Source organism: Podarcis muralis, chromosome 13, assembly GCF_964188315.1.
Source record: "Podarcis muralis chromosome 13, rPodMur119.hap1.1, whole genome shotgun sequence".
Taxonomy (NCBI): Eukaryota; Metazoa; Chordata; class Lepidosauria; order Squamata; family Lacertidae; genus Podarcis; species Podarcis muralis.
Window position 1 is genome coordinate 15,558,398 of NC_135667.1, and position 27,826 is coordinate 15,586,223.

Below are 27,826 nucleotides of genomic sequence, written 5' to 3' on the forward strand. Positions count from 1 at the left end.
CAGCATGACTAAGCCAATTCTGGCACAGCGGAACACCGTGATGGAAACCAGAGTGCATGGAAATGGTGTTTGCCTTCCAGCCTCAGCAGTACTATTTATCTACTTGCACTGGCGTGCTTTCAAACTGCTAGTTTAGGACAGTGGTTGAAGTTAGTGGCATAACAAGACTCACTTTTGAGTATAAATGCACGAAATTGTACTGTTAGCTTTATTCTTGTTTATTCTCTTACATTCATATGCCACCTTTCTTCCATCATAAAACCCAAGATTGTATTATAGTTCCATCCAGGCACTGAACAGATTTAGACCAGCTTAGCTTCAGAAAGATATTTTAGTTATTTTATATAGTGCATAATTGTATCATTTTTGTAGCCTCATGTGCCTTCAGAACATACTCTGGGACCAGCCCAATAATAGACTTGAGGAAATTCAAGGATGCATTTGCTGGCAGTTGCTTGCACAATGAGAACACCCTGTCCTGCATTTCTCAGAACTGATCTCCAAGGAAATTCCTGGGTTGCTGAACCCCACTCCACCCAACCTTCTCACCAAATGAGGACAAATGAGGACACAGTAGGCTTGGAATTGGGAAGGTCACATTTACTAAAATCCATCTGTAAGGCACATAGAACATCAATTCACAAACATTCCTTTTCCATATTCTTTTTATATGTAACAAAGTCCTGAGTTGATGAAGCATGGTCCCCCCCCCCCCCCAGTTTCATAAAAATTCACATTGCGTTGGCACATCTTAGGGAATATTGACAAGAACACTCTGATAAAATGAAATGACAAATAGGAATGACAAGAAGGAGAGACAAAGGTGGTTCCTTGTACCAGAGTGATTTGCATCAAAAGATGTCTATTCAAAACTTTATTTTAGTTCATAAAATGTATTGTTACTCTGGACTACAATTCCCATCACCCCTGATCACTGGCCTTGCTGGCTGGGGCTGATGGGAGTTTTGAAAAACCCTCAAAACAATTTACAAGATCATCCGCTGTCATGACAAAAAACTATATTCCTTTGAAAGGAGCTGGGAGGTGTGAGCAGGGAATGGTATTCACAATAGGGATTAACAGATAGATTGGAGATATCAGGGCACCAGAGATGGCTCTCTTAGTGAGTCTACCTGATGTATGTTAAAGGACAATAAACGATAAGTTAATTAATTTGCCACTATATGCTTTAACCGCTTGGATTTTCTGCAAAAGTCACTAAAAGTGTGTGGATTCTGTCAAAACCATAACTTCCACAGCAAAAATCATATTAGCAAACATGGGTAAGTCACACAGTCCCTCCCACCTGCCTTGTCATTCTATGACTCTATGACCTCCACTAGAGGGGCTTAGCACAGGCTCACCACAGACCACAATTAGGGCAGATCACTTAGCATCAGATTTTCCTGATTGGGAGGAGAGCATATATTTTTGCTGAGTACCAGGTGACAACACACATTTCACCATCTTTCTCTGCAACGATGAGCAGGGTGAAGAAATGGGACAATTTAAAAGAAATGGGACAATTTAAAAATAAATGAAGTGTGTGTTTCTGTGTCTCTAAATTTGAATCAGATTTTAAATGAAATTATTTTTAAATTAACAAGTAACAACAGAAGTGGAGTAAAAATAGCATTGCTGAGAAACAAGGGGGTGATATCAGCATACTTAGGGGAACCAGTGTTCAAATTTCCCCAGGCACCAGCAGGGACTGGCAAATGAAGTTGATGGAATAGGCAGAGATGGATAAGCTGACAGGGCAGTTAGGAGACCAAGAGTACCAAAAATTAACAACAATTGAGTAACAACAATTGGAGTAAATACAAAAAATATTTGACAGATCACTGCAGAGATTTAAAATTTTTGACTGGACTAGACCAATTCTGTAAAGACTAGTGGAAACAGTGGAAACTATGGTAAACAGATGATATAATTGGGAATGCGTATAAAGTAGAAAACTAAGTATCCAAGTCTGGGGTGGAGGGAAGCTAAATGCTGATAGAGTAACAACAGAATAAGTAGACAAACAACACAATTTTCTCTCCCCCCTCCTTTTTATTTAAGTACACATGTTGAATGTTTTGAGATACCATTTGCTTGTTGTGGATGTTGACATGTATGAGAAAGAGAATTTATGAAAAACCAATAAAGATGAATTTTAAAAGAAGAAGAAAAAAAGATATCCTAGAATCCTAGAGTTGTAGTTGGAAGGGACTGTAGTTGTTACTGCAATAACAATAAAACAGCGACAACAACAATTGTGCAGCAGGTCTGTTTAGCAGTAACTGCTTGGTGATAGGTTAAAAAACTTACATAGGAAACTGTGGTTTCCTGGTTCAGTTACAAAGCGAGATGGAGAGAGAAGCGTAAATAGCAGTTATGCAGCAGGATGAGGCTTTCAGTGGAAGAGCCCACTCCCCAATTTTGCTAAGACCCCCCCTCCCCCAAAATGTAGCAAAAGCGCTGATGAAACTCAACCAGCTTTATTCTACCGCCTCTTTCAACCAGCGGCTTATGTCATCTGGCTGCAAACCCGCCGAACTCGGGGCAAGGCAAAAGTTTCCCACCTTCGCGATCCTTAGCATCCGCCGCCGTCAGGGCGAGATGAGACAAGCGCTGGTTGAGGGTGGCGAGGGAGGCAACCGACAGAAGAGGGAGGCGCACAATCGGCCTCCCGGCGGAGCAGCTCCACTCCCAGCCCCGCTTCCTGCTTTGCGGGTGCGGCCAGCAGCTCCCGGTACTCGGGCTGGTTCTGCGCCTGCAGCTGCTGGTTATTGTGGACCAGAGACCCGGCCGCCTCGTCCCGCCGCTGTTTCCACGCAGCCATGTCGCCCAGAAACTCCCAGCATCCTTTCTGGGCTGCTAACGATCCTCGGAGGGCTGCGCGTCCTCTCTGGGCTTCGCGCCCTCCAGACCCATCTTCGCGATTCTTAGCATCGGCCGCCGGCAGGGCGAGATGAGATAAGCCGCTGGTTGAGGGTTGCGAGGAAGGCAACGGCCAGGGCGCAGGCCAGGGGCGCGCGCAATCGGCCTCCTGGCGGAGCAGATCCACTCCCTGCACCGCTTCCTGCTCTGCGGATGCGGCCAGCACCTCCCGGTACTCGGGCTGATTCGCGGCCCCGTCGCCCAGATGCTCCCATAATCCTCTCTGGGCTGCGAACGATGCTGGGGGGGATGCGCGCGATCCTCGGGTGGCTGCGCTTCCTCTCTGGGCTATGAGCGATCCTCGGGTGGCTGCGCGTCCTCTGTGGGCTGCGAGCGATCCTCGGGTGGCTGCGAGCGATCCTCGGGCGGCTGCGAGGGATCCTCGGGTGGCTGCGCGTCCTCTGTGGGCTGCGAGCGATCCTCGGGTGGCTGCGCGTCCTCGCTGGGCTGCGAGGGATCCTCGGGTGGCTGCGCGTCCTCTCTGGGCTGCGCGCGGACCTCTGGGGGCTGCACATCCTCTCTGGGCTTCGCGCCCTCCAGACCCATCTTCACGATTCTTAGCATCGGCCGCCGGCAGGGCGAGATGAGATAAGCCGCTGGTTGAGGGTTGCGAGGAAGGCAACGGCCAGGGCGCAGGCCAGGGGGGCGCGCAATCGGCCTCCTGGCGGAGCAGCTCCACTCCCTGCACCGCTTCCTGCTCTGCGGATGCGGCCAGCACCTCCCGGTACTCGGGCTGATTCGCGGCCCCGTCGCCCAGATGCTCCCATAATCCTCTCTGGGCTGCGAATGATCCTGGAGGGGATGCGCGCGATCCTCGGGTGGCCGCGCTTCCTCTGTGGGCTGCGAGCGATCCTCGGTAGGCTGCGCGTCCTCTCTGGGCTGCGAGCGATCCTCGGGTGGATGAGTGTCCTCTCTGGGCTGCGAGCGATCCTCGGGTGGCTGCGCGTCCTCTCTGGGCTGCTAACGATCCTCGGAGGGCTGCGCGTCCTCTGTGGGCTGCGCGCGGACCTCTGGGGGCTGCACATCCTCTCTGGGCTTCGCGCCCTCCAGACCCATCTTCGCGATTCTTAGCATCGGCCGCCGGCAGGGCGAGATGAGATAAGCCGCTGGTTGAGGGTTGCGAGGAAGGCAACGGCCAGGGCGCAGGCCAGGGGGGCGCGCAATCGGCCTCCTGGCGGAGCAGCTCCACTCCCAGCACCGCTTCCTGCTCTGCAGATGCGGCCAGCACCTCCCGGTACTCGGGCTGATTTGCGGCCCCGTCGCCCAGATGCTCCCATAATCCTCTCTGGGCTGCGAGCGATCCTCGGGTGGCTGCGCGTCCTCTCTGGGCTGCGAGTGATCCTCGGGTGGCTGCGCGTCCTCTGTGGGCTGCGAGCGATCCTCGGGTGGCTGCGCGTCCTCTCTGGGCTGCGCGTCCTCTCTGGGCTGCGAGCGATCCTCGGGTGGCTGCGCGTCCTCTCTGGGCTGCGAGCGATCCTCGGTAGGCTGCGCGTCCTCTGTGGGCTGCGCGCGGACCTCTGGGGGCTGCACATCCTCTCTGGGCTTCGCGCCCTCCAGACCCATCTTCGCGATTCTTAGCATCCGCCGCCGGCAGGGCGAGATGAGATAAGCCGCTGGTTGAGGGTTGCGAGGAAGGCAACGGCCAGGGCGCAGGCCAGGGGGGCGCGCAATCGGCCTCCTGGCGGAGCAGCTCCACTCCCAGCACCGCTTCCTGCTCTGCGGATGCGGACAGCACCTCCCGGTACTCGGGCTGATTCGCGGCCCCGTCGCCCAGATGCTCCCATAATCCTCTCTGGGCTGCGAGCGATCCTCGGGTGGCTGCGCGTCCTCTCTGGGCTGCGAGCGATCCTCTGTGGGCTGCGAGTCTTCTCTGGGCTGCGCGTCCTCTACCGGCTGGCTGCGCCCGCGGCACCTTCTTCCCCTGGCCTTTGGAAGGCATCCTGAGCCCTGGAGGAGGAAGAACAAGAAGGGCGCTGGAGGCTGGCCAAGAGCGGAGCAGCTGTGCCGCGGAACCGACTGACCCAGGGCCCTCAGGGGAGCGGAGGAAGATCCGCCGACGGCTGCCCCGAACCGGGTGGCTCAGAGGAAGCTGCCGGCAACGCCCTTTTAAAAGCAGATGAAACGAAAGTTGGCCGCGCTCTTAATGGGCTTTGGGGGTGAAGGAGGGCTCTGCCGGGCTCAGGGGAGTCGAAAGGAAGCGGGCACCAGGCAGGAAGGGCCTCTACCTGCTGGCTGCGCTGGAGGGTCCTTTGCAGCGCCCATAAACCTTTTATTAAGAAATAATATTTTAAATATTGGATTGTCTGGGAAGGAATTCATTACAAGGTGAAGTGCCTGAGGAATTGAATGGGTGGAGGGTAGAGGGGTTGGAGGAGAGGCGGAAAGAGGCGCTAATTTCTCCGTGGGTAGGGGACGCAGTTTTGGACGCATCTACCAGGGGCGCGAGATCCCTTAGCTACGGCCCTGGCCGCTGCGCTCCCTCCCCAGCCGCTCCTTACTGTTACCGGTGGCGATCAGGAGCTCCTCGGCGCGGTCCTTGCAGTTGATGGCTTTCAGCACCTTGGCGGTCAGCTGCACGGCGTACTTCTCGGCGTAGAAGCTGACCAGCATGTTCGTCAGGTCCAGCGTCTCCGCCTTCTGCAACTTCCCTCGGGGGATGTTCGCGTTGCCCTTGCGCACGGGGAACTCGTTCAGCTTGGCCTTGAACCTCCTCAACTCGCCCTCATTCAAGTTCTCCAGGCACGCCAGCAGGCAGTCTCGCGCGCTCCTCGCCATGGCGCACCTTCAAGTGTCTGCAAGAAATGAACCTCGCTTCGCGGAAACTGCAAAATTGAAAGCAGGCATGGTGCCTGGGGTGGGGTGGGGGATGGGGATGTAGGACTCGGTGCAGCGGGAGGAGAGAGGCGTGGCCTGAGTGAAAGCTCCAAAAGGTGCCGGAAACGCTCCCCCGAGGCTCCCGCGCTTTCCTCTGTCTGTTTACTTAGCAAGCTGGGCAGAGACGGTTTCTCCCGTTATAAACATTTGCTTACAAAAGGCGCTCAGGCAGTAGTGGAGCAAGGCAGGTGTAGCTGTAGGGCGGCAGGCACCCTCCTCGGAGGCCCCGCGATCTCCCCCCGCCAAGAAAAGCTCAATAACTCTAGCTCCCCCAAAATCTGGCTCCCCCAAAACGCATGTGCGACGAAACTCGAAAGTATACACTTCTGGGCTTGCCACGTTTGCAAGCCGAAAAGACGCAACATGAACCCAGAGCAACACGAGGTATAACTGTACTGTACATTGAACCTGCACTGCTGACCCCGTAGCCCCCCCTTTTTTTTTGCATTTCATTAAGGATTAAGAAAGCATACAGCAAAGAAACAAAAATAACTATTTCCGACACTGGAGTGCCACAGATTGTGTACAAACAAAACACACATTCACATAATGTCAGTCCTGAATCAAGAGCATTACAGTTTTACATTCCAAATTTTTGTACCAGCTATTAATAAACGTAGGGGACGCGGGTGGCATAGTAAAAGCCTCAGCGCCTAGGGCTTGCCGATCGAAAGATCGGCGGTTCGAATCCCCGCGGCGGGGTGCGCTCCCGCTGCTCGGTCCCAGCGCCTGCCAACCTAGCAGTTCGAAAGCACCCCCGGGTGCAAGTAGATAAATAGGGACCGCTTTCTAGCGGGAAGGTAAACGGCGTTTCCGTGTGCTGCGCTGGCTCGCCAGATGCAGCTTGTCACGCTGGCCACGTTACCTGGGAGTGTCTCTGGACAGCGCTGGCCCCCGGCCTCTTGAGTGAGATGGGCGCACAACCCTAGAGTCTGTCAAGACTGGCCCGTACGGGCAGGGGTACCTTTATTAATAAACGTATCTGCAAATTGCTGCCTGGTGCACATAAAATAAAGTTCCACAAGGTGGCGAAAAAGGTCTGTGGTTTTCTTTACCCTGAAAAAGTGTCCTGGAAGTTCACTCCATTGTCTCTCGAGGCAAATTTTCTCTGAAATTGTAATGGTCCAAATATTCCTGAACCTAGCAGGCAGATCTAGATTTCCCAGACTTCTCCACTTACAAACTACTGTCTGTCTTGTAACAATGAATAAGAAAGTTAGCAGTTCTTTAAATTTAATATTAGAACTTGGTCTTACAAATAACGACAATAAAAATAGCTTAGATGCAAGAGCAATGCAATTTTAACCAGTTTGTTATGAACATTAGCTCAGAATGGCTCAATACATGTGCATTCCCACTAAAGCTGGTAGTGTGTACATTTACTATTGCAGCCCCAACAACAGTTTGCACTAACTTTAGATGACAAATGAGAAAATTGAGCCAGTGTTCTATCGCAGCAGTTAAGTGCCTTAGGAGACGTTTCCATAATATTTCCCAGTACTGTTTTAACTCCTTTTTTGGACCGTCATTTATAGCATCTTTCTTCATCAATCACTGCTTGCAAGTCAGTTTCCCATACTTTCTTTAAACCTGCTAACAGCCTGCTTTGTTTGTCAAGCAAGTTTGTGATACTATCTCACTTTCTCCCTCAAACCAGCATTCAGCATAGCTTGTTCAAACCTTGTTAAATTCCTGTTGGCATGGGATTCTCTCATGGCAATTCCCAGTGTCCTTTAACAATAAATCCCACTTCCCAGGTAACTTTGGGAATTATAGTTCTGTGAGGTCTCCTAACAACTCTCAGCACTCATAACAAATGACACTTCCCATGATTCTTTGTGGGGACCAATGACAGTTTAAAGTGGTAAGATGCCATTGTAAAACATACAGTGCAGATGGGATCCAGGAAATCCAAAGTGTTGTTTCTTATATGCATATCAAAAGTCCACGAGGTGGCAGCAAAGTCCATCAAATTAGCCCTCACATTGAGTACTCTCAAGCGATAGTGAGCTTTTCAGACCCTGCAATATACAGAGTCTTTCTGTATCATCTTTCTCAAGACATTTTGGCACCTGAGGTTGAAGAAACTAGGCTTTCTTTCACTCAGATCAAAGACCCAGTTTGGCACACTCCCATGTGCATTTGCATACACACACACACAGAGGTTGGGAGCTTCAATGGCGTCCCTTTGGAGGTTTCCCCTGGGGCAAAAAAACTGGCTAGTTAGTCAGTCTCCCCCAGCTATGGCACTGCCTGAGGTGAACTACAAAATGCCACCCCTCCTGATCAGGGAAGAGTGAAGATTGACATCAAGAACCAAGAATAAAGATCTACATCAGGATCTGCTGTATTTGTGGATCATGCTGCCTGAGGCAGACACTTCACCCTGCCTTATAGGAGCAAAGTTCTGTGTGCCCAGGTCCCTTCGGCAGCCCCCAATAAAATATATGAGCCTTACCCCACCCACCCCACACAGTTGATGGGCTGTGTCATTCAAATGGTGTGCATGCACTGTTAGTTTCTGTTTGTGCCACTGTGCAGCTGCTTAGAGTCACAAGACTCTGTTTACATTCCAGAGACAGTCCAGGGTGTTGGAAGTCTCATGGGAGACGGATGTGACATTACTGGTTTCCTGTTCCTTTGTTTTGTTTCAGTTGCTCTCTGCTCTCACAGAGAGAGGATGTGTTTTCTGTCTGCGTAGTAAGAAATAAAGCATAGCGATGTAGCCATAAATCTCATCACTTCCGCGTGCTGCTTTGATTCTCTGCTGAATGGGAATGTGCCTGAGCCTCATCAAAGGCTCAGGTCGTTAATCATGTCAGAGGGCGATTCCGAAGGACTCGGCCGGAGGAAGATGAGCTTTATCAGCTTGGTCGAACACAGATTCTGACATGCACCACATCATGTGATCAATTATGCAGGGCGGGGCTTACCTTTTCCCTGCCCCTGCCAATATTTTATTCAAGTTAGCTCCCCTACCCTGCCCTTGGGTGGACTTTCCAATGTTATAGTCATGGCCTCTTTCCAACTATCAATGATAAGCAAACTAGCAACCAAGGGGAGGAAAACAATTAGGCGCTTTAAGGTAAAGCCAGCTTTATCCCCATAAAAAAAGAGAGAGAAGGCAAAGTTTTGGGTAGAAATCTATCCAATAATCACACTGATTTCCTTCTGATAAGGAAAATTCTGGGTTGAGAGGCTATTCAACTGCCCAGCTCATCGGGACTGAGGCCGTGGGTATGTGTGGTCAGAAAGTAAGGAAGTTCCAGCCAAAAACCAGAGCAAAACAGCTGTTAGTAGACCAAGATCTTTATTGTTGCACAACAGGTCCCCATGAGAGTAAGAACCCCGAGCATGGGGCAACATTGACTTTTAAAACTTTTCCCAAATCCCCAGAATACATTTCACCCAGCATCACTTATACATCATTACTACTGTGGGTTAAACCACAGAGCCTAGGGCTTGCCGACCACAGAGTCTAGGGCCTGCCGATCAGAAGGCTGGCAGTTTGAATCCCCGCGATGGGGTGAGCTCCCGCTGCTTGGTCCCTGCTCCTGCCAACCTAGTGGCTCGAAAGTACGTCAAAGTGTAAGTAAATAAATAGGTACCGCTCTGTCAGGAAGGTAAACGGCGTTTCCATGCGCTGCTCTGGTTCGCCAAAAGTGGCTTAGTCATGCTGACCACATGACCCACAAGTTCAACATTTGCTGACTTTTCCAGACACCTTTCCCAACACCTCCTAAGTACCCACCACCAAAAGAACAATAACAGTCTTTACATTTCCTTGCCCTCAGGGCAGGGGCGTATGAAGGGGTGGGGGTGCCATCCCTGAGAGGGGTGACAAATGTGGGATGTAAACACAGGAGCAGTCAATGACAAAATTCCTAGAGTGTACATGTTAGAACATGGGGAGGGATGTCTGTCCAGCAAGCAGGTAAACTTCCTTGGTACGGACTTCTTCCGCATGTGACCAGAGGTGGGTGTGGCCTCACCTGTGCAGGTAATGACAAAAGCACAGGGCAGGCAGCCACTCTCTCTCTCTGCCATCTTCCTTCGATGAGGAAACATCTAAGGATGCTATCTTGGCTCCCAGCCAAGAGAGGAGATAAGGTCTATCCTGCTACAAGATAGATTCTAAATGTATGTAACCTTTTTAAGCCTGTCTGCCTTCTGGGATCACATTGTGAACAGAATGTGAGTAAACTCTTTTCAGTGGCGTAGCGTGGGTTGTCAGCACCCGGGGCAAGGCCCCCCTGCACCCCCCACGCTACGCCACTGACTCTTTTATACTTTTATAAAGACTGTGTCGTGTCTTGTATTTTAAGAGGGAACAAAAGGGGAAATTACCAGAGTAATTATTATAGAGGTTCTAGAGCAGTGTTTCCCAACCTTGGGGCTCCAGCTGTTTTTGGACTACAATTCCCATCATCCCTTGCCACTGGTCTTGCTAGTCAGGGATGATGGGAGTTGTAGTTCAAAAACAGCTGGAGGCCCAAGGTTGGGAAACACTGTTCTAGAGAACCTGTGCACACGTTACCGTTGCGCACTTAAAGGGGAATGTTTATAAACTCTGCTGATATTTTGGGAACTTGTTAGCACAAGTTGGATTAGGATATAATCTCACAATATATCCTCTCCTGCACCCCAGAACATTCCCACAACGAAAAGGCACACTGCAGGGGGCTCGGCCCACTGCTGCAATGCATGGCGGATCACTCGCCCACCCTGACGATGATGCAGGGCAGGGGGGATTGCCCAGCTGTCACCAATGCAGTGCGTGGGGATAACCCACCCTGCCGCCAACACCGCAGCATGAGGCGGATTGGGCTCCCTTCGCAGCTCTCCCCGCAGCGAACACCACAGTGTGCAGCAGATTGCGCCCCCCCCCTGCAGCTCACCCTTGCAAGAGGGATTGATACCTGGGAATTGTAGCTAAAGTGTAGGTGGGTTCAGGGGCAGGTGCAGGGGCAGGAGGAGGGGGAGGCAGGAGGAGAGCCTTCAAGGGGGGAGGGGGGAGGAAACAACAACAACCGGGTTCAACCGAAGGCTTATTCACAAGGAAACCTATATTGCCAGCCACCGCTTCTGCCACCATGAAATGGTTGAGATTTGAAAGTGGTTGCCTTGGGGTGGACCGTGTCCAGAGAAGTTTCAGACCGAGTGAGTCTTTGCGCCATTGCCCCGTACTCCCGGGCTGCTCTCTGGGGGTGGGGGAGCCGCGCTGTTTTGCCGGCAGCCTCCCCTTTCCCCTGAGGGCCCCAGGAAGGCTTGGGAGACGCGGGCCCTGATGACGGGACGCCCAACTCCTGGTGCTTTCATGAGTTCCTGCTTCTGCGGTCATGGTGGGAGATAAAGGCAAAAAGAGTCCTTTTCTTGAGGGTTAAAATGACGTTGGAATTGAAAGAATCGGTCAAAGTACTGATTTTATATTAATTTCTAAAGCTAGGTATCTTTTTCTGAGCTGCTTGGTTAAAAGGAAACATTTTGGCACAGTCTTAGATACAATGTATCAAGAGCTGCTCTGTGGGCTCTGAATTCCGCCCGATAGGGGGCGCTGTTCGGTAACTGCAATTGGCTAGCTGTCAAAATCCTGAGCTTCTGATTGGTCGGTTGCCGGTAGCATGCAAATACAGAGTTCATTGATCAGTTTTATACTTTACCTACAGAAATCGCATACAAAGAGACAGGGTTTTTGTTTATTAGAAAAGTGTGTGTCTTGTGCTTGTGCCTCCAGCCAAGAGAGGACGGAGGACTATCTCATAAGGAGAGAGATAGTTTCCGGCTGTATGTTACTTTTCTAAGCTAAGTCTGCCTTCTGGGATCAGAATGTGAGTAAACTCTTTTTATACTTTTATAGAAGACTGTGTTGTGTCTTATCTTTTATGAGGGAATAAGGGGGAAATACCAGAACAGTTATTATAGAGGCTTTAGCGAGCCTGAGCAAACACATCTGCTGTGAGTTTAAAATGGGGAATGTTACTCTGCTAAAATTGTGGAACTTGTTAACACAAGTTTGAAAGGCTATAATCAAACAATATATCCTCTCCTGCATCCCGGAACATTCCCACGGGGGGCGGGGGGGGGGGCAGAACTTCAGATTTGTATTGATTTGTATTGATTGGGGGGCATCTGCTGGTGGGAATGTTCAGGGATGCAGGAGAGGATATATTGTCTGATTATATCCTTATCCAACTTGTGTTAACAAGTTCCACAATTCAGCAGAGTAACTTTCCCCTTATTTTTAAACTTTGCAGCGGGATGCGTTTGCTCAGGCTCGCTAAAGCCTCTATAATAACTGTTCTGGTATTTCCCCCTTTATTCCATCATAAAAGATAAGACGCGACACAGTCTTCTACAAAAGTATAAAAAGAGTTTACTCACATTCTGTTCACAATCGGATCCCAGAAGGCAGACTTAGCTTAATGAAGTAACATACACTTGGAATCTATCTCATAAGAAGACAGTCCCTTTGTCCTCTCTTGGTTGGAAGCCAAGAGGGCATCATTGGCTTAGTAGATGTTGTTTCTTCAATGCGGTGAAAGAGAGAGAGATGGCTGCCCTGCCCTGTGCTTTTGTCATTACCTGCACAGGTGAGGCCACACCCACCTCTAGTCACATGCAGAGGAAGTCTGTCCCAGCCCCAGCGGCGTAGCATGGGTTGTCAGCACCCGGGGCAAGGCAAGTAATTTGCGCCCCCTAACCCGTGGATTTGCGCCCCCTAACCTGTGGATTTGCGCCCCCTAACCCGTGGATTTGCCCTAACCCCAGATGTTGCGCCCGGTGCGGCCGGCCCCCCCTGCACCCCCCATGCTACGCCACTGCCCAGCCCAGAAGGATACAGGAAGTTTACCTGCTGGCTGGACAAACATTCCTCCCCATGTGTAAACATGTTCACTCTAGGAATGTTGTACTTGACTGCTCTTGTGTTTCACATCCTACACTGCTCCCCTGGCCCCTCTTGGCTGCGCCCATGCTGGGAATCCAGACAAACCCGCCCACCCCCCTCGCAGCGGGAGCACGTGGAATCCACCTTTGAACTTCCCCAGATCCGACTTCTGCAAGCCCCCCAGGGCGCTGAGCAGCAGGGGAGAAGGCGGCTCTTGGGTCTTGCCCTTGCCCAACGGTGCACCCAGCAGGAGGTGCTAAAGTCAGGGGTGAACGATGGCGTCATGACACCTTGGGTGGGGCATTGCTACACAGCGCGCATGTGCAGCATGCACTGTATATAGCGACGCCGCACATGCGCTATACATAGTTCGGACGGTGGTGGGATCCCTCCGTAGCCCCTACAGCCGCATGTAGAGGATCCCCTCCCTTTTTTTATTTAAGTACACATTTTGAATGTTGAATGTTTTGAGATTTTATTTGCTTATTGTGGATGTTGACATGTATGAGAAAGATTTTTGAGAATTTATGACAAACCAATAAAGATGAATTTTTTAAAAAATAAAAAAAATCCTAGAATCCTAGAACTGTAGAGTTGGAAGGGACCCTGAGCCCTTATGTTGTTATTGCAATAATAATAAAACAATGATGACAACAATTGCGCAGTAGGCCAGTTTAGCCAGTAATTGCTTGGTGACAGGTTAATAAAATTACATAGGAAACTGTGTGACGTAGGCAATTTCCTGCCATTGTGTTGTGGTTTTCCTGGTTCAGTTACAAAATGAGATAGAGAGAGAAGCGAAAAGGGCAGTTATGCGGCAAGACGAGGCTTTCAGTGGAAGAGCCCACTCCCCAGTTTTGCTAAGTAAGTCGTCCCCCTTCCCCAAAATGAAGCAAAAGCGCTAATGAACCTCAACCACCTTTACTCTACTGCCGCTTTAAACCACCGGAGTATCTCATTTCGCGGCAACTCGCCGAACTCGGGACGAGGCAAAAGTTTCGCTCCCCTCCAGACCCCCCCCCCTCACGATCCTTAGTATCCACCGCTGCCAGGGCCAAAGCTAAATGGCTACCCAGAAAGCACTCTGGGCTGTGAGCGGTCCTCCGGGGGCTACGCCTCCACTCTGGGCTGCGAGCGATCCTCCGGGGGCTGCGCCTCCACTTTGGGCTGCGCCCGATCCTCGGGGGGCTGCGCGTCCTTTCTGGGCTGCGCCCGATCCTCGGGGGGCTGCGCCTCCTCTCTGGGCAGCGCCCGATCCTCGGGGGGCTGCGCGTTCTCTCTGGGCTGTGCGTCCTCTCTGGGGTGCGCGTCCTGTCCCGGCTGCCTGCGCCGACGGCACCTTCTTCCCCTGGCCCTTGCAAGGCATCCTGAGCCCTGGAGGAGGAAGGACAAGAAGGGAGCTGGAGCGGCTGTCCCGCGGAACCGACTGACCCAGGGCCCTCAGGGGAGCGGAGGAAGATCTGCCGACGGCTGCCCCGAACCGGGGGGGCATTGGCCACTCAGAGGAATCAAGCGGGGCCGGGAAGCTGCCGGCAACTCCCTTTCAAAGGCCGAGGAAAATCTTCCTCTGCTAAATCAGGAAAGGAAACACCCGGGGGGTTGGGTATGCGGAGGGGAGCTCTCCTGGGCTCAGGGGAGTCGAAAAGGGGTGGACCCCAGGCAAGAAGGGGCTTTACCTGCTGGCTGCGCTGGAGGGTCCTTCGCAGCCCCCGGAAACCTTGTACTAAGGAATAATAAATTAAATATTGGATTGTCTGCGAAAGAATTCCTTGCAAGGTGAAATGCGTGAGGAATTGAATGGGTGGAAGGGGGAGGGTTGGAGGAGAGAGCTAATTTCTCCGTGGCCAGGGGGCGCAATCTGAACGCTTCTGCCAGGGGCGCAAGATCAGCCTGGCCGCTGCGCTCCCTCCCCAGCCGCTCCTTACTTTTCCCAGTGGCGGCCAGGAGCTCCTCGGCGCGGTCCTTGCAGTTGATGGCTTTCAGCACCTTGGCGGTCAGCTTCACGGCGTACTCCTCGGCGTAGAAGCTGATGAGCAGATCTTTGAGGTCCAGCGCATCCACCTTCTGCAGCCGCCCTCGTGGGATGTTGTCGTAGCCCTTGGAGATGGGGAACCTGTTCAGCTTGGCCTTGAACCTCCTCAGCTCGTCCTCGTTCAAGTTCTCCAGGCAGACCAGCAGGCGGTCCTCCGCGCTCCTCGCCATGGCGCTCCTTCAGTGCCAGCAAGAAACGAAACTTGCTTCGCGGAAGCTGCAAAATTGAAAGCAGGCATCGTGCCTGGGGTGGGTAGAGGATAGGCATGTAGGACTCGGATTGGTGCAGCGGGAGGAGAGAGGCGTGGCCTGAGTGAAAGCTCCAAAAGGTGCCGGAAACGCTCCCCCGAGGCTCTCGCGCTTCCCTCTGTCTGTTTTCTTAGCAAGCTGGGCAGAGACGGTTTCTCCCATTATAAACATTTGCTTACAAAAGGCGCTCTGGCAGGGGCGGAGCAAGGCAGGTGTACCTGTAGGGCAGCAGGTAGCCTCCTCGGAGGCCCCGCGATCTCCCCCCCCCCCGAAAAAAAGAGTTCAGCAACTTTTGTCACTGCCAGTTGCCACTGTCTCTTGAGAGTTGGACGTGCCTGCTATAAATAAAATAACACAAGCCAAAACAAAATCCATCCTGTAGATTTAAGTATCTGTCCACAGTCGCCTGCTTGTTATCAGAGCCCCAGAATCCACATTCCTTTGTAAGAAAATATGAAATAAAGTCAAACCATTTTTGCAGGCACAAATAATAATAACAAATAAAAAAATCAATGGGGGGGGGGTGCAAGAAATTTTCCGCACCAGAGACCACCTGACCTTGCTGCTCCTGCTTCTTCCTGGTGCCAAGTTGTGCAGGCAAACCCTCCAACATTTCTCTGATGAAAATAGGGGAACAACAACAATAACAACAACGTTATTATTTATACCTCGGCCATCAGACCAGGTTGCCCCAGCCACTCTGAGTGGCTTCCAACATATATAAAAACATAATAAAACTTTAAACTTTAAGAAAGACTTCCCTATGGAGGGCTGCCTTTAGGTTTCTTCTAAAGGTTCCCTAGTTACTTATATATCCTTGGCTTGGGTGTAGCAAAACTCGATACCACCCGCCAATATTTCTCCGAGGAAAATAGAAAAGCGGGACATTCCAGGATCAAATCTGTAACCTGTAAATCCGGGACTGTCCTTTGAAAATAGGGACACTTGGCGGGTTTGCAGCACACGGCTCTTGCAGGAGCGAAATTCTGGAGAGATAGGGGTGGGGGGACTTGGGGGGACGGAGCAGGTTTGTAAGAAATAAAGAGGAAAGCCATGCGAACAGCCAGGCGCGGGGCTGTTTTCGTAAACATCACAGAAACATCACACGCAGGCAACCTCTCGTCCCTTTTTTATAAACCTAAGGCGCGAGACTTTCATATATTCCGCTCGAGTTTTCTGATAGACTGACAGAGCGAACCTCGGGCCCGCCGCTTAATCTCTTTTTCTCCCACGTTAGAGGCTTTTGACGCATGACAGGCAGACATTCAACAGATGAAAGCTTTATGCACATATACACAAACACATTTATTTATTTATTATTTATACCCCGCCCATCTGGCTGGGTTGACTGGGGGGACACCTGCCCCCCCTTGGCTGCGCCCATTCTGGGAACCCAGACGAGCGCATGGAATCCGCCTTTGAACTTCCCCAGATGCTCCAAGCAGCAGGGGAGAAGGAGGCCCTCGGGTCTCGTCCTTCCCCGACAGCGCGGCGGAGCCCGGCAGGTGGCGCGAAAGGAACACGCTCTGATTCCAAGGCTTCCCTGGCCGTTCGCGTCGGCTCCGATTGGCCGCGCGGGCGGAAGGGGGCGGGTGCGGAGCTCCGGGCTCCAATTCTCATCTTGCTTTCGCTTTCCTCCCGTCTGAGGAAGCTCCTCTGCTCTAACAGCTTCCGCTTTCGCTTTCTGTCCTCCGGAAGGGAGGAGGCGGGGCTTGGTGGAGGCTCCTCGCGTCGGGCGCGCCAGCCTTGTTGCGACTGGGGCTCCTTCCTCTCGAGAATTTCCTTCTCCTCTCCCGCCTGTGCCTTCGGCGCGCGGAAGGGCTCCTCGGGGCTCTCCTTCCCGGCCTCTGCCGAAGTTCCTCTGCCGGGGAACTGGGACTCCAGAGCCCGCCGAAGGCGCCCGATGGCGTTTAGGACAGCCCGGTTGAGGGCCTTGAGGGAAGGGTCGGGTGGGAAGGATATCGCTGAATTCTTCATAGAGCGGGCAGGCTCTGGAGGCAGTATTCAAATTGTCCTTCCCACGGTCTTTGCACAGAAGAACAGATTCAAAGCAGAGCCCTAGCTGCGGGTGTGTGTGGACCAAGAGTAAGATAGGAAGAGGATGGAGGCTCAGGCAGTAGGAAATTCTGCTTTGAACAGCTTAATGGATGTAGTTGTTGTTTAGTCGTTTAGTCGTGACCGACTCTTTGTGACCCCCTGGACCAGAGCACGCCAGGCACTCCTGTCTTCCACTGCCTCCCGCAGCCTGGTCAAACTCATGCTGGTAGCTTCGAGAACACTGTCCAACCACCTCGTCCTCTGTTGTCCCCTTCTCCTTGTGCCCTCAATCTTTCCCAACATAAGGGTCTTTTCCAGGGAGTCTTCTCTTCTCGTGAGGTGGCCAAGGTATTGGAGCCTCAGCTTCAGGAACTGTCTTTCCAGTGAGCACTCAGGGCTGATTTCCTTAATTCAGTACAAAGGGAAGGCATGAGATCATTCAATGCATGCAACTGGATCCCCTGGGATAGATCTCTCCATTTCTGCAGCCTCAGCTCCATTCAAGGTCCGCAATAAGGAACCTGTTTTTGGCCTTCAATGCCTTGTAGAGCTGATCCTTGCAATAGTGGTTCCAGCCAGGCACCAGCGTGTAAAGTTCCCTCATTTTTTCTTGGTTAGTTTCCCTTGAAGAGATTTTTTGGTACTGTTCTTCATCCAGGATTTGGCCGTGCAGCATATCCAGGACTGCTGCAACGTTGGTGGTCCGCTGGATCAGCTGTTCCCGATACTGTTCAATGAAATGGCAGTCAGAGGAGCTGGATGGCGGAGCATCTGTCAGACAAAAGAAGAACAATTCACATTTAAAGGGGTGGGGGAGGTTTAGAAGATGCTGCAAGAGACTGACCTCTGGTTACATGAGACCATATTATAGATTCCTACTGACCTTGTACTGAGTGGAAAACAGAAGGCGTCAAGTCTTCTGAAAGGGGACAGAAAAGAGGGAAGTTAGACAAACTATGATTGGGATGTCCTTATCAATCCTTCATCTCAAGCTTTGGTCAAATCATGGAGTCCTTCCTTGTTCAAATGTTTAAAGGTGGCTAACCCAGAGTTACCCTGTCTGAAATTTGGCAATGTTCATCCCCTCATGTCTCCCAAGTTTCACCACCTATGTGAAATAACAAACAAACAAAAGGCTATAGCTCTTTTGGTTTCCAAATGTAGCAAATGAGATTTTTGAAGATTTGTTTTTTTCTGGATTGCAATTCAGATCAGGACTCCAGATTGGGTTGGGCCCGATCCATATTAATGTGAACTGAACCAGATGTGGATCACCAAGGTTGATCCTGAATTGTATTCCAGTTGGGTGTGTGTGTTGCATTGCCTTAGTATCTAGTATTAAATGCTTACTCTTTGCACCTATTGGGAAGAAGGATGGGATACAAGCACATACACAGGGGAAGTGAATAAACAATTAAAATAAATAAATAAAACTTACCCTGTGGTGGGGGCAGAACAGAAGAAGTCAACTCATCTGAAAGATAACAGAAAAAAGGAAATCAGAGGGGGAATGTGGCTGGGATGTCCTCCGTTAGCCTGCTTCCCAATGGATGGTCCAACCTTTTGTCCTCTCTCAATCAAAGCTCACCGTGTCGCACACAGGCCTTCCACACAAGTTCATCCTTCTTATTTATCAGGTTGAGCTCCAGTTCATCCTGCATGTGCTGAGCACACAGTTCAATGTACTGCTGTTTCATGTCTGCATTCAGGTAGTTTAACTTCAGTTCCTGTGAGAATGAGTGAAAGATGGACTTCTTTTCTGTTGAGCAGGACTAAAAAAATGGGAGGAAATTGCAAGGAAGTGGATTTTGGCAAAACTTTTTGGAAAACTTCCTAATGGTAACAGTTGTTACCATTGGGGCAGTGCCTTGGGAGGTGGTGGCCCCAACTTCACTGGCATTATTTAAGAGGCTGCACAGTCATCTCCAAAGGGATTTAACAGGTATTTGCATCCTTCTTTGAAGAGCTTGCACTGGGCAGGGAGGTGGACTGTAGAGGCAGGTGGAAAAGATGACCCCAAAGTTCCTTCTGACTCTATGATTCTATGTGCAAATGTTGCTTAACCCATAGCTTTCCACCCAGCCCTCCATTCAAGAGGGTAAGCAAAAGGCTGAAGAGCTCTGAGCTGAGTTTCTCCTATTCTCATACCTCGCAGGCTAGGTACCCTCCCAGCAAAACCGTTCACCCTCTTCGTGCTGTACCTTCGGATAGATTGTGACATCATCTAACTTCTGCACAAAGAAGCGAGAGCCAATCTTAAGAGGTTTCATGGTCACAGGATTTTTTTGCATTTTTCGTGAATGGCACTTCACTTCATACTCATGGACAGCCTGGAACAAGCAAACAAAGTCACTTTTCAGACATTCAAAGAAGATGACAAACTGCTGGAGGACTTTCCAACAAACTGAACTGGCAGAGGTTCAGATATTCTCTGGGTAAACACTTCCGAGACTAACAACATATAAGGAAAACTAGGTCACTTTGACACTCAATACTGAATCTTGGCCAATGGATTCCCTGTCTTTTTTCCACCATGGAATCCAAGAAACCACACATGCAGTTCCTAATTAACCACCCACCCAGGCACTGACCAAACCCTGACCTGCTTGGCCTCAGCAAGATGATGGCTTCATATGCCTTCAGACCAGATCCTTGCTCTGATCAACAGGATCAAGCTAATCATCTTGTAAATTTTTGGAACCTAGTAGAACTGGAGATTCCTGCTTACCTTTTTAAAGGAAGAGTCATTGGGGAGGAGGTACAGGTGGAATTTTGGAGCAGAGTTTTCCAGCTTTTCATAGAGCAGGGCCACAGCATGCACCTTTATCTTTTGCTTAAACCAAAACTTTTTGAAAACTGCTCCACAGGGAGATAACTTGGGGTTTTCCAACACAGCATGAAGTGGTCCCACTCTGGCTGGCTTCTGAAGACACATCATCCTACCGACAAAATGTGCTATGAGGACTTGGGAACCCTTTTTACCTATCAGAGGAAGGAATGCAAATAAAACACAGTTTAATAGTAGTTAGCCTGTAGACCCACTGCCCTAAGGTAGGCACCTAGTACTTACGACCTTTAGTTCACCCATTCCTGAAGACTCCAGAAGGTTCAAAATACTCTACACTGGAATGCTGTTATGCTGTTTCAAGTGATGGCTGACCATCAATTTATCCAGCCCTTTTTTTTTTTTTGGCATAACTGGCTTCCTTTTTTTGATAGCCTGTGATAATAGATGCTGCTTTATGTCTAGCACAGATTGTCTCAAATGAGCATCTGCTCTCTGTTGCCCAGATTCCAATACTGTAAGACATGAACTGGCTCTACTGCAACAAGAAGTTCCTTAGCTGAGGCACTGCAGCAAAAGTGGGTATCCTCAGTCTTGGGGGCCAGAGATGGTCCTCTAGACTTCTCTGCCAGCCCCTTAGAACTCTCCTTCCACTAATCAACAGTTTTGTCTGGATTGAGATTCACTTTCTGCACCTACAATGGATCTGGCGGTCCTTGGAATAAAATAGCTGCAATTCAAATCACACAGCAGCATTTATTATCTGAATTGGTAGTAAGGAATGGAAACTAAAGTTCAAGGAGCATCTGCACGTCTTCCCATAATGCAAATCAAGAGCAGTGATTTACCAAGGTGGAAACCAGAAAACATGGGCTATAGACAGCAGAGGTATTTTGTCCTTGGAAGAGTGTGTAAACACTGAAGAGGTGTATACTCAAGTTCACATGAACTATTCAACTAACATTTATTATTTATTAGATGTATATCCTGTCCTACCTCCCAAATGACTAATCTTTACCCATTGAAATGAATTGACCCATTTGAAATGAATGGACCCTTTCGGTGGGTTTACTCTGAGTAAACGTTAGTCAAACCCAATGCTTGATGCTGATTTATTGCCCTACTGTTCTCACAATCAAAATGGTTTAAGAGGGACAAGCATGTTACAAGTGGGGGAAAACAAGAGCTTAGGTTAGGAAGCCAAGTCTCCCTACTTCTCCCTCCCAACCCATGATAGTCAATCCCATTTAGGATTCTTGTTACAATGGTTATGGAAGCTTTCTCTTACCGTACCTGCAAGACACAAGAAGTGAGGGAGTTGAATAGCTGACACAGACTCGACTGGATCTGCTTGGATGTTGAGCAAAGGGCCGGCAACCATCAACTTCCATGCATCCCTCCTGTTCAGGTGTTTAGGCCATGAGTCAAATTGGTATGTGATGGTCACAGCTCCCCTCACCTCAAATATGAGATCAGTATAACAGCAACGGAAAGAGCCAGCCTCAGTAAAGCATACCCTGAAAGCAAGCAAGAAAAAGTCAGATGGGGAAGGGGGTGGAACACATTCCTTTGCTGTTAAGAGAAATCATAACTATTGTCCTATGTGCTTGCTTGGTAAAACATATGTAGTAAAAGTTTAACACTGCCTGAAATTTGTGGTTATTCATCCTTGGTTTTCCTGCATCTGATATAGTAGCTGACCCACAGCTTCCTTGAAATACAGTAGATCTTGGTCACTGCTACTGATCTGCCACATAAATGTGCAGCTACATATGTAACCTGGGTGTGCTTTAGAGAACACCAACATTTATAATGATTGCGAGACCCACATGAGGCGAGTCTACAGAACATTCCCTAGAAGGTAGGCTGAAAAATGTGTGAGATAAATTACTCACTTGTAGGATGCATGATTCCCTTGTAAATCCAGAACAACCTCTGGGTTGATTTTTCCTGGAAGTGCCTTTAACAAAGCAGTAATGATTAATATTGATGCCAATGCACACCCACACACCCACACCCAATCTCATCTGAAAATAAGAATGTCCTTCTTCCCCAAAATCCTCAACAGGCAGTTTAGTGTAGGAGACATTCCATGAAGGTGGGCTGAATTTGAAGAATTCCACTACAAGCTGAATGTACATTGATTAAAACATGTTAAAGCACCAGAAAAAAAGTGTGGATTTCAAATTGATAACATTCAGTGGACCGTCTGTAAAATGTGAATAGGACTGATGATTCTACCCCCTAAACTAGAATCACAGTGTGATAGTCCAGAAAGTCAATTGCAATTCTATTTACTTCCATTGCCAACTGTATGGAAACTGCTTTACCACTATCTATTGACACACACACAAACCAACACCAACGGCTCTAAAAGGTGTGGGATGTATTATTACTAGAGCAGCCAAGTACAACATTTTCCTGTTGCCTAGAATGGACACACAGAGGAATGTGGCTCCCAGACAGAGAGGACTTCCTGTCATACCTGCTCTGGAGCTTCCTGCCCTTGTGTGTGACCAGGTAGATGGGCATGGCCCTAGCTGACCAGATACAAGGGCTGGCCACCCAACCATCTCTCTCTTGGACTCCTGCTCTCCTGGCTCTCAGCCAACACATGGCTCAACCTTCACATAGGATGGAGCCCAAAAGCCCACTGTAACCACTAGATAAAGCCTGCCTTCAGATTACTGCTGTGAACTGAATGTGAGCAAAACTTTATTCTTACTTTTAAAGAAGACTGTGTTGTGTTGTTATTATTTTAAGTGGGAAATAAAGTGGAAACTTACCAACAACAATCCAGACTGGACAAGGCAGACTGGATTGCTTAATTAAATGATTCTAACGAATCATCAACTTGCTTCCAATAAAGTGCAAAGGGATTCCCCCCCCTTCCTTTTGTTTTCTCACTAGCGTGAGGAGGGATAATATCAAAAGTATATATCCTCTCCTACCTTCCTTAACATTCCCACAAACAGATTACTTTCCACAGTAAACTTGAATTTCAAGTTTGGTAGATTCACCTTGAAAGTATCCATGTATTCCTCATTCCTGTGGGTGGTAATGCAAATTAGATTGAGTCCAGTCCCTTACCTTACTGGGACACCTGCTACACAGGACACTTCCCCCAAAATCTGCAGTCTCATCTGTCTGACTACTGCTTTCTTCTTCTACAAACTGGGGTTTTTTCTCACCGCAGCACTGAGTGGGCAGGAATCTGGATTGAAATTTGATTCCACTCTGTAAAATAAGGACAATTATTTATAATCCCACATAGCTGTACTGTGAACGAAGGAGAAATTTCATTGTCCTTGAGGATTAGGAAGAACCCTAAACCAAACTCACCTTGTGCTGCATTTTGTACGACCGCCTTTGTCTCCAATTGTCCATTTCTACGCATTCCACAAATTGGTGACAAGATTTCATACCCCTTTCCTCAGTTCTAATCGGCAATTTGTGACCTTTCTCACATTCTTCGAAAATGTGTCCTGGGTCCTTTTCAGGAATTTTCCATAGATGTTTCCTTCCCGTGTGGATCATCTCATCACTAGACATTGTGACATTTTGCAAATTACCTGTTGTAGAAACGTTTGTTTGCTTGTTTGTTTGTTTTGACATCAGCAGAAAAAGAACGAGAACCTCAACAGGGTATGAGAAGCTTCCCTATACTGGATCCTACCGCTTGCCTGCCTAATTTCCCAGGGCCAACTTTCAAGGTCAAGTGACTCTCCAAGGCGGCAGATAGAGGCAAGTCTTTCCTAGCCCTGCTTGCTATTTTTCAAAAATAACTGTTGCAAAGGAAGGTTGAGTAAGAAAGTGTTCTTCAGAATAATGCATAGAAGAGAGATACAATATATTCGAAATGTCGTCCCTGCTGTTTAATGCCCATGTCGAGATGATGCAATGGAATAATGAAAGTGAGAAGGAGCGCAAAGCGGGGGATATAGGAAGAGAGGCAGGGGATTCCCAAGTCGTCCCTCCAATTTTGTCGCCACGCGCTTGTACAGCTGGACCCCGGGAAGCAAACCTCCCCTCTCCCGGCCAACGTTTCCATAGGAGATCCGGGCGAAGCAACGGCTCCCCTTCCCGAGGTCCTTACCTTGCCTGCTGCGGAGGCGCTTGTCCGCCTGGCGCCGGCCGTCGATGGTGCTCCGCGCCTCGGGCGCCACCTCCACGGCGCTGCTCTCGCAGGTGTGGCGGAGCAGCTCGACCGGGAACTTCTCCAGCTCGCCCTCCTCGGAGCGCGCCGGGGTGAGACTCAGGGGGCCACGGCTGGCGCCACGGAGCAAGCGGAGACTTGGCGGCCGAGATGCTCTGCAGGAGCGGAAGGAATCCTCTTCAGAGAAGCACCCGTCCCCAGCGCAGCTCAGAAAACATTTCACCGACAGCATTCCCCCCCACCCAAAGGCCCTGCAAGAGCGGCTTCCTTCTCCTTAACGGGCTACTTCCACATCCCTCGGGCGGGGAAGCTCTGCGCGGGTTTGTGGCCTCTCCCAGCCGCCTTCCCTGCCCGCTTCAGTCGCTCGCCCCGTCGAAGCCCCGAGAGGCAGAGCCCCGCTTCAGACACCAGGGGACTCGACGGCGGGGATGGAGACCGCGATTGCCGCGGATCGCTCCTGCCCGACCCCTGCGCTTAAGCAGGTGCGCAGTCTCTGCCAGGACGCCGAAGCCTGCTGGAGGCTTTCTGCGACGTTTCGGTTTCTCTCCTTAGCACGCGACTTCCTCATCCTTTGTGCTGGGATCTTGAGACTCTCGCCTTCCCTGCCTCCCGCCCCCAATCGCCTGGGGAACCAGAGGAGCATTTTCGCTTCAGACACCAGCAGACTCGACGGCGGGGACGAGATGGCCTGAAGGGCTTTTTCTTCCCGCTGCTCTCTCTTTTCCGCCCCCGCCCAGCCGTGCGCTTCGGCAGGCGCGCAAGTTGCGCGGCTTAGGACTCTGAAGTCTGCTTAAGCTTTTCTGAGAGAGGTTTTTCCTACATTGTGGTAGAAGGGAAGGGGTTTCTTGTCCCCGGGATCCAAAGCTGGGAGAAGGCCGGGGGAAAGCGGGAGGAAGGGACAGGACGCAGCAGGTGGTTGAGCAACTGCAGCGCGATGCAGGTGGGGAGGGGGACCCACACCGTGCTGATAAATGAATTTTTCAGCCTCATAGAGGTTCATTTGAAAATAAGAAATAAAACCTTTAGTGTCTTCCGCCCAGAGATTCAGGCACCTTCTGTGCCAACTTTTAAACCCCTTCTGAAAACTGTTCTATTCTTCCTGGCCTATGCAGGAAATTAATGATCCTTCCATAATGGTTAAGCGATGTCTGGTTTTAACTTCTCTCTCTCTCTTTTGCATAGTTTTGCTGCTGTAAACCACTTTGCTATATTGTGCATTAATCAGGGGTCAGCAAACTTTTTCAGCAAGGGGCCAGTCCACTGTCCCTCAGACCTTGTGGGGGGCCGGAATATATATATATATATATATATGCTTTCGTAGATTTTCACGGGTACAGGAATGCAGGTTTTGGTGTCCTCGGGGGGATGAACGAATTCCTATGCCCCACAAATAACCCAGAGATGCATTTTAAATAAAAGGACACATTCTACTCATATAACAACGCGTTGATTCCCAGACTGTCCATGGGCCAGTTTTAGAAGGCAATTGGGCTGGATCTGCCCCCCGGGCCTTAGTTTTCCTACCCATGGTATTAATGGTATAGCAGTATACAAAGACTTTTATAAATAAATGCATGAATCTGCTTTGCTCTCTTGTGGGTGAGTCAGGTGTGTGTGATTTGGTGTTGCCTTTTAGGATATGCATAAGTCCCACCAATATTAGCCGAGTTGTGCACAAAAAAAGAACCAGGGCCTCCTCACCCCTCTCCTTAATTCCAGAACTGTATTGAAGTAGTCAGGATGCCCTAATGTGCTCTCTTTGCATTTGACTTCCTGGCTATTTTGGGAGGTTGCTGATCCTCATTTCCTCCCATTAACATTTGGTTAAACAAGACATGTGATGGGAAGTCATCCTCCACGGAGGAGAGAGGAGGAAGGAGGGTTAGGAGTTGGGGCAACCTATTTTCTGCACCAGGTAAATTATCAGTACAGTGGTACCTCGAGTTACAAATGCCTCAGGTTACAAATGCTTCAGGTTACAAACTCCGCTAATCTGGAAGAATTACCTCGAGTTAAGAACTTTGCCTCAGAACAGAAATTGTGTGCCGGCGGTGCAGCATCAGCAAGAGGCCCCATTAGCGAAAGCACGGCTGTATTCATTAATAGAGAATCTGGAGATTAACTTTTTTGATACACTTTCTGTAAGACCACAGGACCTCTTTCTCATGTCTCTCACTGCCTCAAAATACCAGCTTTGTTACAAAAGGTTTTTTTCCTGCCTAATTTTTCACTTCCTCAAATGATTCTCGGAAGTCTCAAAAGCCACAAATTCAGAAGGAAAGCAACAAAATGTTAGTTTCTAAGACCTGAACATAATCCCTTGGGAGCTATTTATTGGAGTCTTCATCTCAGTAGAGATGTGAAAGTCAAAAAGTCAAAAAGTCAACCAAAAAAAAAAAAAAAGGAAAGGAAAGGAAAGGAAAGGAAAGGGGGAAAAAGGCAGGGAATATGACCAAGATGCTGTTACCTCTTCCACCTTGTGGTACTCCCAGCTGCATCCCACCCAGAGGTTCCCCTTAGTCAAAGACCACCTTATGTCATGTGGGTCTGCCAGATGGAGCCCCCCCTATTCTTCTCTCCCAGGTTGTCAGCTCTCTTACCTGTGTGCAACGTGCACTTCAAAATGCCGCTTCTTCATGTCAGGATTCAGGAATTCAGTTTGCACATGTTGTCATAGGCCTTCTTGATGGGTTGACCTGTTGAGTTTGCCCTTGAACTTCTTGAGCTCATCTCTCCCTCCCCACCCCCACCCCCACCCCCCAAGTCCTGGAGAGATGGTTCAAGGGCAGGATTTGCCACCATGCCCCTTCAGCACTAGTTGAGCCAATGCCAGAAAAAGGCACAAAGAAGAGGCTGCAAAGGCTAGTGGGAGAGTCTGCTTTTGCTGCCAGTTTCCTGCAACCCCAGTCAGTGCTAATGGAGAGCAGAGCTCTGGCCTGAATGAGGAGGTTCAGCCTGAATCCATCCTGCCTGCACTTCTCCCCCTCATCATTTATTGGGTGATTGCAGAGGCGGAGCAAGGTGGGTGCTGTTCGTCCCGGATGTCATCCCTGAGGGGGGTGACATCACCGCCCCACCCCCCAGATGCTCGGCACGGGCGGTGCACCCCGGGACACTCGCCCCACCCCCCTGGGACGCTTGCCCCACCACTTGGGGTGCTAGGCCCGCCTCTGCGGGCAGCTAGCCCCACCCCCGGGTGCATGCTGCTCTGGGTGCTGGAGCAGCTAACTCCACCACTGGGTTATTGGTGAAGTCCATGGTCACTTCCAGGGACACAGGTGGCACTGTGGGTTAAACCACAGAGCCTAGGACTTGCCAATCAGAAATTTGGCGGTTCGAATCCCCGCGACGGGGTGAGCTCCCGTTGCTCAGTCTCTGCTTCTGCCAACCTAGCAGTTCGAAAGCACGTCAAAGTGCAAGTAGATAAATAGGTACCGCTCTGGCGGGAAGGTAAACGGCGTTTCTGTGCGCTGCTCTGGTTCGCCAGAAGCGGCTTAGTCATGCTGGCCACATGACCCGGAAGCTGTACGCCGACTCCCTCGGCTAGTAAAGCGAGATGAGTGCCGCAACCCCAGAGTCGGCCACGACTGGACCTAACGGTCAGGGGTCCCTTTACCTATGGTCACTTCCACATGGTCATTTTTTCTTGCGGGGGGGGGGCATTTATCCCAATTTGTTTGCAGGGAAATTAGATGGCAGCATTTGCTCTGATTCATTTGCAGGAAGGCTAGATGTTGCTTCAAAGCAAGTGCTGTCTGACATTTCCCACCACATTTTTCTGTCACTTTCCTTTTGGGAAAGCGAGAATGTTGCACAACAGCTTCAAATCTGCTTTAATTGCGCAAACTGAATTTGCTCATGTGTGGTTGAAATCCCCATTCAA

At 50.0% G+C, this 27,826-nt stretch overlaps 3 protein-coding genes across 3 annotated transcripts in view; all 3 read right to left on the reverse strand.

Annotated features, from left to right (window-relative positions):
• Positions 1-12,211, reverse strand: part of LOC114582861 (apoptosis-associated speck-like protein containing a CARD) — a 24,836-nt gene extending 12,625 nt beyond the window's left edge. Inside the window, exon 1 of the mRNA XM_077917962.1 lies at positions 12,181-12,211. The gene's annotated coding sequence lies outside the window, so the exon portion shown is untranslated. The remainder of the gene's footprint in view (positions 1-12,180) is intronic.
• On the reverse strand, positions 580-24,415 carry LOC114583250 (uncharacterized). The gene is made up of 14 exons (XM_077918115.1): positions 23,884-24,415; positions 23,130-23,359; positions 22,878-23,024; positions 21,683-21,747; positions 21,081-21,304; positions 19,731-19,984; positions 19,204-19,332; positions 18,591-18,729; positions 18,441-18,476; positions 17,886-17,921; positions 17,498-17,773; positions 16,359-16,956; positions 5,424-5,707; positions 580-4,872 (listed from the first exon to the last, which is right to left on the reverse strand). Exons 1-14 carry the CDS (start codon positions 24,173-24,175, stop codon positions 2,579-2,581), a joined length of 5,004 nt encoding a protein of 1,667 aa, XP_077774241.1. The 5' UTR covers positions 24,176-24,415; the 3' UTR covers positions 580-2,578.
• On the reverse strand, positions 13,135-15,361 carry LOC144325254 (uncharacterized). Its single transcript, XM_077917960.1, has 2 exons — positions 14,611-15,361; positions 13,135-14,059 (listed from the first exon to the last, which is right to left on the reverse strand). The coding sequence occupies exons 1-2, from the start codon at positions 14,885-14,887 to the stop codon at positions 13,746-13,748; spliced, it is 591 nt and encodes a 196-aa protein (XP_077774086.1). The 5' UTR covers positions 14,888-15,361; the 3' UTR covers positions 13,135-13,745.
• Positions 24,416-27,826: the final 3,411 nt, after the last annotated feature.